The following is a 12,875-nucleotide window of genomic DNA, read 5'->3' as shown; positions in this document are numbered from 1 at the left end:
TGGTCATCCTATAAAATTAAGTGAGTTAGATGGTGTCTACTTTAACAAAATGATGGGCTTGGACATCAAACAATAATATGGATTTGGGGACACTAACGAATGAAGTTGTTATTGGCCTCAACAATATTACTTTTGGCCTTTATTAACATTCAAAATTTTTAAAGATACCTTTCCCCACTTTATATAGCTGAAACACACTTCTATTACACTAATGGGGTACGAAAAATATTTTGCAACAAAAATGTGATTCCATTGTACAATGTACAATGGAATCACACTTTAGTTGTATATTTTTTTTTCACACCTCCACTAGTGTAGTGAAAGTATGTTTTCGCTATACAAAGTAGTTGTAAAAATATTGCACAATGAAATCACAATTCTGTTGAACAAAGTGAGGATGTAAAAAAAAAGTGTAACAGAAGTGTGATTACATTGTGCATTGTACAAACAAATCACACTTTCATTGTGCATTTTTTTTCATGCTCTCATAGTACAACACAACGAAATCATGGTTTCGTTGGGTTACTAGAAAACCAAAAAAAAATAGAATCATGATTCCATTGTATAAATTGCACAATAGAATCGTGTTTTCGTTATGTTGACAAACACGAAAAAAAATACCATGAACAAAGAGAGCTTCGTGAGGCAAGGAGGGAAGTGAGGAGGGAAAGATGAAAGGAGAAAAAAATGAATGAAGAAAGGGAAAGAGAAAAGGAATGGAGGCCAGAAGAAAGGGTGGGTGTTAATAATTAGAGGAAGGAGAAAGGGTATTTCTAGTAGGGACCATATCAAATTTGGAGGAGCCAATATCAATTATGGGTTTTCCCAAATACTCATGAAGTATGGTTATTTAATAGCATATAGGGGGCAATTACTCGATACATCCCATTTTTTTGCTTGGTGCATCTCCAAATTTCCTAATACCTCCTTTTTATCCTTCTTCTCCCAAGCAAAATCATAGTTGACTCTCTCCCAAACCTCCATGACCACTACACTCCAACACCATCGTCACACCCACCACACCAAAACACCATTGTGCCCCCACCAAACCACCCACCACTGCCACACGCATCACTGTGAGCCATAAACCTTCACATCGCTTTAAACTCATCATCGCGTCGCACCACCATAATATAGTTACAAATTACTCAATTCGTAATGCATTTGTAAGTACCATTGATTACTCAATCCATAATGCACTTGTGGTATTACAAATTGTTCAATCTATAATATAGACAAATGCATTACGAATTGATTAATTCATAATACAAATGTATTACAAATTATTCAGTTTGAAATAAACACCACTTTCTACTTTGATATTATTCCAGACCTCGACCACTGCCTGTCTAAGTTCCTCACTTCCTTTTATGCTCTTATTGAGTCCAACGTTGATGGTGAAGGTCATCAAGTGAAAAATATGTTACCTTAAGTAATTGCCCATATAAGGTCATCAAGTGCCATATTTTATGTCATGTTAAGGAACCACTATTAGAAGTACTAATGACACTACCCACGTGGATAGCTTTTCTTGTTATTCCAAAATTACCCTTTCAACGAAAACAAGATACTGTTGCACACTTGTATAATGGAATTGTGTGTTCGTTGTTGAAGGGGGGGGGGGGATAAAATAACAAAAATACAATTATGTTTTATATTTTATAATGCAATCATAATTCTTTTATTTTTCCATTATTTTTGTTGTATATTACACACAATAAAATCGTATTTTAATTGTTGGCTCAACATCCCCAACCACCCCAACACCATTCCAAACCCTTCATCACAAATCCACCATCCTAAACTCATTGACAACAACAATACAAATTCTACAACAACAAAACCTGCAACAAAAATCTAAAAACAAGAAACAAATCTAGGGTGTGATCTTAACGGGGTGCACAATGCAGTTTCCTAAAAGGTCCTCTGGGAGTGTGAAACCTGGGATGTCAACAAGATCCTCCCTGACAATGATGTTGCCTTCAGCGGCAATGAATACTCTGTCTTCATCTGTCGCAATGACACCACCTAGGAAGAGGTGCAGGAGAACGTAGAGCTCGTGGAGGGAAACCACCACCATCCCGCTATTGGTGGCAATGACGCCACCCCATCCCCTCTATGTGCGTTGTTGAGGGAAACTAGTCAAAGGAAATTGGGGAAGATTGGAGAGGAAAAGGAAGGGAGTGGGGAGTGCAGGAAATTGCATAGAGATTATTTTGGTCCTTTTGTTAGAATTTTAAAATCTAAGTAGTGGGAATAACAAAAATGGTGGTGGGAATAGTTGTTCCCCCACGTTATGGTGTTAGCACTGAAATAATACTTTTAACTTGTTATGCTTTGTTATTCTCAAAATTTGTAATCATTCTAGCAATGTAATTTTAAATTTTAGATTGGTGATTTCATAAGCCAAAAAAGAGGTGCTAGAAACAGCAGCCTGAGAAAAACTATGAAAGCCTCATCAATTAAATAGTTTGTCGTCTCCACTCAACACAACAACTAATTTTTTGTATATTTTTAAAATATTTATTTTTTATTTTTAATTTGGGTCAATTAACAAAATTATTTTTTATCAATAAGATAAAAAATTTAGAGTTTAAATATATTTTAGTTCCTGTTAATTTAATGATTAGTTCCTGCAAGAAATTTTCTCTCTTAGTAAGAGAAATTATTAAATTGTCTTGGACAAGCTTTTGTCTATGATTGTAATTAATTTCTATGTAATATGTATTTAAATCTTTTTAGTTTAAAAAATGACACTTAATTACATGTATGTAAAAATTAATAAGAATCATATAATAGTTTAAGATCACTTAATAATTTTTCTAATTAGGAGTTCCCGATATTCTTAGAATCGCATCTTTTAGTCACTACATTAACCTCTTTTTGTTCTGTGCTGATGAAAGGCCAAGTTACCGATGCCACGTCAATCATGTGAGGCCACATGTACACAACTTTGAGTTTCTTCTTCATATCGGAAAACCTTTATCCACCTAACAATCTATTGAACGTGTTTATACAACTAGTGCTCAATGATTAAAAAAAAATTCAAATTACTTATAAGAAGCTGTATCAGAGACATACACAGACCTCAGGTCACATGACTTTTGCTGTTGCTCTTGCCATAAACTTGATAATTTGATTTTGTAGCCTTACTAGGATGTGATCAATCTTATGATTCCCATTATGCGGCATTTAGGCACTATCTCATATTGGATTTTCTAATTTTCACGGTCTAAATAGTTTGGTTAGTGTATACTCAATATGTTGGGGTCAATTATTGGAATCCATACCATGTTACAACTATCTACCTTAGAAAATTACAAGCATTTGTTTTATGAGTCAGGGAATGCAGATACACTCATGGCGGTGGAATTGGAAATGACTCATAATTGATGCAATCATGCCATATTGTTACAAGTGAGGAGTTAATTACAGAGATAACACATATACTTGATCAATGCCACATTCATAAAAAAAATAAAAAAAAATTAATAATTGTCCTATCCTTCAAGCAGAAATTCTCTTTGTAAGTTTTATTGTCTGCTTATCATTTGTGGACTTGTCCAAAAATTAGCTTGCTGTCACTTGCTCATATGTATTATGTGGAGGTGCTTTTTAATGGTGTTAACTAAACAGTTCCTCATCTTTTACTCATTATTGATGCACTTGACTTGAAAATTTGTCTTTCGTGAACTTTGTCTTTCATATTGTTGTTGTGCCAAAGATTGGGCCTGATATTGGCTTTCAAAATATTCACTTTTAAGTAGGCCAGTTTTGTTAGGTGCAATGTTTTTTTTTTTTTTTGCAAAAGTGTGCTGGTTTTTATTCAAACAAAGCTGAAACAATAGGGTATTAAGCACAATAATTTAAGCCTAAAAATTTCAGCCTTTTCTTCCTGCTGTCTTGTTCATTGTTATTCCCTCGAGTTGAAGAAAACCCAGTTGAATGTGACGTAGTAGTGGAGATATTTTGGTATTTTGTTTTAGGCCCATGAAATTCACACTCATATTTTTTATCTTCTCGCCCCACATTATATTTGTGAAATTTCTATTTGTTGTGTATCGCTGATATGATAGAAACTAATTTTTTTTATTAAGTTGGACAATAGAAAATATTTTTGTAAAAAAAGAAAAGAAAAGTGGCGGATGAGAAGACAAAAAAGCGAAGTGTCAATATCATGGACCTTTGTTTTACGCATTACGTCATTAGACCCAAAAAGTAAAATATTCATGAACAAAAGCAATGCTTTGCTAAGAAAACAGAATCATGTGTATGATAGATGAAATTTATGAAATTTCGGTCGGGATTTAACACTATATACTTTTAATACATTTTAAATTGAAAATATTTTAAATTTGGATTTGAATGAATTTTTGAAAGAAAAATATTCTTAAAAGCATATGTTTCACGACGGTTGAGAGGGGAAAAAAACTATTATTTTCTAAAATTTACCAAATATACACTTACATTTTATTCATTTGATAAATAGTCCTTCCATCCAAATGACATCAAATTACGAACACACTTATGAAAATAAATTTCTCCAAACCTTCCGCTAAATTCACTTGTTGAAAGTGGCAATTCGATGTCAAGCTTAAGAGTAGGAGGGAAACAAATTCCAACACAAGGGGGCAAGGATGGGCCTGATCACTCTTCTTGGTACATTAGTGCTTAGGGGGAGGAAACAGATACCAACACAAAGGGGGCAAGGATGGGTCAGATTTTTCTTTTTCAATTTTTTTTAAATTGAATAATATATGAATTTAATTTTTTTTATATGATAGTATATAATTTTATTATTAATTAATTAATCATATAAAGCAATATTTATATTAAATTTAAGCTTTTGTTCTTAAAATTGAATATATTTTTTCCTTTTAATTATTCTTCTCAGAAGTATCGCATGAATTCTTTAATATTAAGTTTATTTTATTTTCTTAAACACTATTATTTTCATTTAGTTGTTAATATAAAAAAATCTGACCTCTCTATACTTTTTAGAAAAATTAGAAAAATAAAGAGAGAAAATCAAGATTAAATAGAAAATGAGAGTTTATAATTATATTAAAATTATACTTTATATTAGCTAGTTGGATGGTTTTTTATGTGCAATCAAAACATAATAGTAGGAGTTTAGTTTATAATGTTAGTTAAGAGGTAAAATAGTCCAAAATAATATGGAGATTAAAAGTGAGTATCGCCATTGTAATAGTTAGATGTAATTTATTTGTCAATTTTAAATGTTTTATCTCTCTTTAATTTTTTCTTATATAATAAAATAAAATAATTTTTAATAATGAGCATATCTCCTATTATATATATTTTTAATTATTTGACTATATTGATATTATCTTATATAAAATTTCATTTTTATTTTAAATATTATCTAATTCTGAAAATATGTAAGACTTTTACTATAAGAAAATTGAAAGTTAATGATAGATTTAAAAGGGAATGTTTCTTAGCGAAGGATTAGAGTAGGAAATGTATTCCCTCATAATTTTTCGCAAAATTGGAAAATTATATTTGGCAAGGAAATATTACCCTCCAAACCCTTGCTAAAGGCTTTAAGAAAGATAAAAATACAAAATTAATATAAGATGGAAAAATGTTTAATAGACACCCAAGAATATGTTACTCAACACCTGCAGATTAAAAAAAGAAAAAAAAATACATTAGGTATAATAAAATTTATAACATGTTAGGAAGAGATAAATGAAATTAATTTGTTTGTACATGGAATATTTAGAATAAAGAGTAATTTGTATATCATTATTGATAAAAAAAAAGTATAAAAGTTCCAGAATAAAAAAATTGTAAGAAAAATATCAATAATAAAAATATTAATTAATTAGGTTATAAACGAGCTAATTAAATAAGCTACACTACTGTTTTTTTTCTAAGTGCTATTTAGTTCGAACCAATTGTCATGAACTGTGAGAATGAATAACCATATAAGCTGGGTCCTTGTAAAAAGATATTTTTACGTTGCTGCACATCCTTCTTTTACATGCATTCTCAGCCAATCATATTCTTCATAATGTTTTAACGAAAAAATTTCCTACTAAAAAGCATTTAATTTCTTTTTCCTTAACAAATAGCAAGCCAAGTTAAAACTTTGCATTAGACTGATTTAAATAAACAAGAGACAAGGCAGGTCTAAACTTCAAATAATCCGCTTAACTCTACTCGTTTAATTTACACCCTTACACAGTACTATTAAGAACCTACCCTTTTTTTCTTCTTTTCTTTTTTTAAGGATAAATGGATAGTTAAGAACTTATCCTTAAAGAGGTGCGAGATTATGGATGATTCCCTTCCTCCTTTAATTTTGTTGGGTTGGGGAAATTCTGCTTTTCCTTTTGCTCCCACTCAATGGGAGTGGGAGATAGTTTCTGTCTCCTATCAACCTGATCATGTACGCATATATATGAATCATTTTTAATTCTTAATTTGTGCTTGCTGAGAGCACCTGCGCGAATATGCATGTGATAATTGCTAATTAAAACCGACGTAGTGTAAAATCTACCTGCAGGTAAGTGCTGATATATATAAGACGTGGCTGATCATAAGGAACACCAAAAAACACACGTAGACGGTTCTTGTCATGCATTTTTTTTTTGGTTGGAGTGCAAATAATATCGAAAGATTGGGATTTTATGTCATGCATTTTAATTCAATCAATTATGAAAATATAAACAAACGCATGTTACAAGTGGAGCGCTCAGCAATTTCTTAATTTAAATAAGGTTTTGGTTTTTTTTTTATACTATAAGTATTCTTTATTAGAAATAATTCTATTTGAACTGAACCTCTCTAAATATTTAACATGACTGTATATTGGGGATTCACATCGAAAGTTTTTGGTTAAAATGAAATAATTTTACACCCCAATTGATTCATATGTTTGATGATAAAGTTTTAATTCAAAGTCTGGTAAACAATTTTAAAAAAATATTTATTAAAATAATCAATCAAAATTTTTAACATAAATTAATCATAAAAAAAAGTAAATATAAAAATCAATTTCATGCTAAAAAAATATTGTAAAATTACAAGAGCTTTTCACCAAAATAAAACAAATCAAAATATATAGTAAAGAGTTTTATATTTGCATGCCTACAAGTCTACAACAAGCAAAATATCAATTCTCTAGGTAGCTAGAGATATGCCACTATTGTTAATTTATTTACCCTTTGCCTTCATGGCTGACTATCCAACCACACACAGACATGAATGTTTCTTTGGGATAAGAGAGGGTTAATCGGCTTTACTAGAGAAGAAAAATCTTGGTTGATTTGGAAAGTCTTGTGCTGTAAATTAAATGACCCCAAGGGACACTTCGCTTATATAATTGTAAAGTGCAGCAAACTAAAGTTATGGATAAACAAATTATGAAAGCCCTTCTTGCCCACTTGCAAGACAACTTGCCATTCCAACAATTTCTTCCACCTTACACCTCACATTTGTATAATGATGCTAATAATAGTAACTATATATAAACACAGAAAGAGAGAGAGAGAGAGAGAATATTAGAGAGAGGAGGCAAATTAAGAACGCCAACTTGACATTTTTTACACACCAAGTTGAGTTCAATGAAGCCAAGTTGCTGCTATATATATATATATAGAGAGAGAGAGAGAGAGAGGTTGGTTCATATCCACCATATAAATTTAATACTAAAGTGACGTCGTAATCTACACACACATATATAGTACAGAACAATCCTTATTGCACAGAAAATTAAAGTCCAAATCACGTTCCCTTAATTTAATATATATAATTAATGTACCGTATCCAGGGTTTTCAATTCTGATGTTCTTTCTGACTGATACGGGATTTAAGTATATGCTTTAGGGCTAGGAAAAAAATAATTAAGAGTAGCTTCAACGAAACTTGTAACCAACCATGCTCACCGTCACGCACCGGCTCCCACGCTGAGAATGGATAAGCTCAAAAAATTCCAGATTACATTCGACATTTATGAAGACTTAGGTGGAGAATATAAACGTGAAGATCGATTAAGAAGTCTCTAACTGATTTGGATTTTTACTTAATTGCTACGTGTTACTACACTTTACTGCCGGAAGTACTGTGGCCTGTGCTTTGTTTAAATATATGTATGCATGTACATGTGAATAAAAGTGGTTTGTGATGTGTTTAATTATATATGCATATATGTACATAAAAATGAAATTAAGCAAATCAAGTTTTTTTTGGTAGGTCTTAAGCAAATCAAATGTGTGCTTCTATACTGATAAAAAATGCGTGCTTAGCTAGAATAATTTCAAGTTCTCCTATAATATCTTAAACTTGTTACATTAATTAAATCTACACACTGAACATTTACAAACATTTCCGTGAAACACATAAATTGACTCTCGATTTTAAAAGTTGCACAAAAATAAGTCATATCAATCAGCTTTAATTTGAAAACAATATGCATATTGACTATTGTGATAAACATTTATGTTTGAGATCAAAATGACTAAGGTTTGGAAAACTAAAAAGAAAGTGCAATAAGTTCTTTATATTTTTTGGGTACATTAAACAATAACATTTTTACCGTAAATTTGGTGACTTTAAAACACTCCCTATGGTTTTTTCTTTCTTTAATCTTTCTTTTGTTTTGTGGCAGATTTCACTTACTAGGAACTGTTCAAACTTCACAGCGCTTTATCCGGCGGGCATATATCAATGACGAGGAAAAATAATGAGTCTCGATTCGCCAATAGAATTGCCATAGGCAATTATTAGTTTAATTGGAACGGGTATTTGTTCAATTTCTTAATCTCCAATGGGTCACGTCCCATGAAAAAAAAAAAAAAAATCTTTACGCAGAGGGAGACCAAAATATTAAAAACTATAAGAGTCCAGCAAATGTTACTAAATATTTCAAAACATTGATTAAAAATAGAAGTAATATTTATAAATATTTAATAAAATATAGTAATGTTCTTTAACGACCAATATTCTTACCATCAAACATATATTTTAACTAATATAGTTAAGATTATTTCAGTCTAATCTAGTCTCAAATTTAAATTATTAAGTTGCATTGAATATTTGAAAATTTTGTTATTCATAATGGTGTTATTTGGCTCGAGCAACCTCCATTTGCATTAGATACATGTGATTTATTCTGAAAAAATAATTAAAATTATCAAATATACGTACTATATCATTATATGTACGGCATAGTTTGTCTTGATTAAAAATTTGAAACTTTCTTCATTTGTTATTTAATTGATCAATATAGATACAGAAGTATTTCAACTTATACACATTTTAACTAATAATTCTGTTTTTTAGATTATCGAAACAAATTAAATATTATTTACGTTGTATAAATTGATAAAATATTATTTTTTATTATAAAACATTAATTCTTAATAACTACTTTCAAATGTAAAAAATAATACTGTGAGTGAATCGCATGAACCCTAAAGAGACTTTTTGTTTAGAAAAACACTTAGGTTTTGAGTCTGGAAAGACTAGTGAGAAAATAATGGCTGAATAAGTTGCTTGAAGAAGTACGTAAAAAGAATACTTATTGGTGAGCCTGCATAGACTTGTGTTAAAAAATATTTGCAACAGTTTAATCTTTTTGCGAAAATTTTTGTGGTGTACCAAGGATTGTACATAGTGTTGGGTACAGTTAAGAAAAATCAATGTAAAAATCTCGTGTTATACTCTCTTTTGTAATCTATCATATATAAGTTGTTTAATTGCATGTTTTAAAGAAAAGATAATCAATTAAGTTTTAACATTTCAAGTTATAAATGTTTTTCGTCAGGCACTACCTTCCGCATGTTTAAGCTCATCTGTCGTCTTACGATGATTTCATCCATTTTCTAAAGAATTTGCAAAAATATTTTTCGAAATATAATTAGCAATTAGCAATACCATTTTTTAACACATCTTTTATTATTTACAAAATAGTATAAAATACTTATTAAATAAAAATTCAGATTCACATAATATCACGAGTTTTAATAATTTTAATTAGTTAACAAATATTAAGATTTTATCTGACCCATGTTTTTTAGCTCTTGAAAAAAAAGAGCTTTTGATTAAGTTAGTAAGAGTTTTTCACAATTTATACAGAACTTGTTCAACTCATCCTAGAATACTATTTTTTTTCCACTTAAATTCCAATTTGAATGTTTCACCGATTTTCCAATTTAAGTGTCATAGTCTTTTGACTTGTACCGAGGCTAAAGGAGTCAAACACTTTTTTTTATTAAGTTTTTGGGCATTTGTGGTTAAGTTTCATGAATTATTAATTAAAACGACACATCTATTAAATATTTTTATTAGGTATTAAATTATTTTTAATATAAGTTGATATTATAGAATTATATTTTATTTTCTAAAATTATTATTGATCAATAATATAGAAGTTTTTAAATATTTTAGAATTTATAATTAATACTCAATTTTTTAATTAATATTATATAAAACAAATTGTTTGTAAATCATATTTAAAATTAATTTATTAATTTAATATTATGCTGATTAAATTAATTTTCCATAACATTTTTTATTCTTATAAATTTATTACTTCATTGATTGAGACAAATAATTTTAAATTTTTTTACTAAATAACTTTAAGTTTAAAAGGAGATTTAATATTTAAAAAAATATCATATATATATATTAACTTTTAAGTACAAAATGAGAGTCTAATTTTTGTGAACTTACTGATACTTAGGTTTATGCTTTATGATTGAATCTGAATTCTCTATTAAAAAATAATGAAAATACATTGACATTTTTATTATATTTAAATATATTTGTTCAGTGTAACATAAGGTTTTCATACTTGATTACTTGGAGAAGGATATCCTGTACGGTTTGAAATAAAACTGTGTGCTGTACAGTTATAAATCAAATTAAAGACTCTCATTTCAAAATTGAAAGAGTTAGTAAGAGAAGTCATAATTAATGAAAGGAGGAAAATCAGGACAAGTTGTAAACTAATATCAACATATGTATGGCATTAATTCAAATAGAAACATTCTCTTCCTCTTCTACTACATAAAAAAGGATATAATTACAATATTACAGGAACAAGATGAATTAATAAAACTAATTGAGCACGGATACAACAACCAAAGATTCGGTGCAAAAGAAGCAGCAGCAGTACTCACTCGATCAGACTCAACAGCTATTAGAATGGGAAAAAATAAAAAGATGAGAAGAGAACTACATATATTATATGTCACATTCTTCATTTCAACCATTGCCGTCTGACCTTGACTCCTCCAAAAACAAATCCTAATGCTGTTGCTACCCACCAATTTCCAACACTAACAGATAGAGACAAAACAAAATCTTCAGTGTTAACTTCCCATATTTTCAGCCATCTGAGCCAGGGACTGCAAATTGCACCGTACGATTGTGTCCACGAAAACGCAAGTCTCTTCTTTAGTGTTACCGGCCGGTATGTCAACCACGTACGACTCGATGACAACTGTCCCTCCGTTGCTTCCGTCGCCGTGGAGCGTGGTGACGGACCGGTAGTTCCTGAGGCGGTGGTCGCCGCCGACGACGCTGAAGCTCATGACGTGGCGCTCGTCGTCGAGGATCTCGAGGCGCTCGGTGCTCGACACGGCGGGAAGCCCGGAGACCACGCGCACCTCGCGGAGGGCGCCGACATGAATGCCGTCGTCGCCCCCGGCGCCTCCTGCGGCGACCACGTGGCAGCTCTTTACGAAGTGCTTGTAGGCCTGCGGGTTGTCGAAGCGCCGCACCACCGGCCACACGGCGGAGACCGGCGCGTCGATCGCCTGGATCACGAAGGAGCAGCACTGGTTGGGCCCCACCGCGTGAGCGTGGTGCCGAGCAACCATCTCCGTCACGCTAAGGCCTACTTTCGCCAATAAACGGCGCGTTGACGGCGCCGTTTGTGCTGGCTTTGGACAGTTGACGCCGTTTGCGATGGCGGTGGATGTGTCTGTTGCAGGGCTGAATCGGTGGAGTTGAAGAGGGCAAGTCATATCTAGTTCATGTAATGATAAGTATGTTTCCTTCAATTTCTCTTCTCTCCACCAAAACTAAGATATTGGTTTTGTGATGTTATGTTAAAGTGGTTTGTGCATATAGAGATGTTGTTGTTGAATGAGCAAGCATATATATTTGGAGGGTGTGGGAAGAGAGGCTAGTCTTGCTTTGGGTTAATATTTTTGTAATTCAAGTTGGACTTTTTATTTTATTGTTATTATTATTATTTGGTGATTATCTTTTAAGCAATTGAAATTTATTTAAGAATATAGCATCTCTTAATAAACATTATTTCATATATGTATCCAAAACAACCTAACTTCTAAATTCTAATCACATATAAAAAAATGCTGATAATATATACTCTAATATATTTTTAAAAAAATATATTTTCTTAAACATGCTGTTTATTATTGAATAAAATTTATTATAACTAAAAATTTTAGTAGGTTTCATTTTGTTATTCAACAATTCTTCTTTTGATTTATAGTTTTAATAAATTTTAATTAATTATAAAGTATGCTTATAAAGTGTGTTAGATAACATATTATTAGCACTTCTCATTACATATAAGATGTGCTCTTTCGTATATATAAATGTAAAAATTAAACTTTTAGTCTTGTATTTAAGAAGAGGAGTAATAGTAATATATTTTTTAAGCCACTCTTTTCAACACTATATGAAATGAGATAAATTATGTAAAGGATGATACTTATATAATTTTATAATTTTTAATAAATTTTAGTTCATACTAATAGTGAGGAGTGTGTTAAAAAAATGTATAAGAGTGATGATTATCCAATTAAAAATAACACACCATGTTGGAGTGGTTTGATAAAGAGAAAGAAGGTTAACTTTCTCTTTCTTTT

General features: G+C 30.9%; 1 protein-coding gene across 1 annotated transcript; it reads right to left on the bottom strand.

Annotated features, from left to right (window-relative positions):
* Nucleotides 1–10,970: 10,970 nt before the first annotated feature.
* On the bottom strand, nucleotides 10,971–12,143 carry LOC114383692 (abscisic acid receptor PYL4-like). The gene has a single exon (XM_028343415.1). The coding sequence runs from the start codon at nucleotides 12,000–12,002 to the stop codon at nucleotides 11,346–11,348; it is 657 nt and encodes a 218-aa protein (XP_028199216.1). The 5' UTR covers nucleotides 12,003–12,143; the 3' UTR covers nucleotides 10,971–11,345.
* Between the last annotated feature and the right edge of the window lie 732 nt (nucleotides 12,144–12,875).

This window comes from Glycine soja, chromosome 14 (genome assembly GCF_004193775.1).
Source record: "Glycine soja cultivar W05 chromosome 14, ASM419377v2, whole genome shotgun sequence".
NCBI lineage: Eukaryota > Viridiplantae > Streptophyta > Magnoliopsida > Fabales > Fabaceae > Glycine > Glycine soja.
Note: the sequence above shows the minus strand (reverse complement) of the source record. Positions and strands in the feature narration are given on the sequence as shown.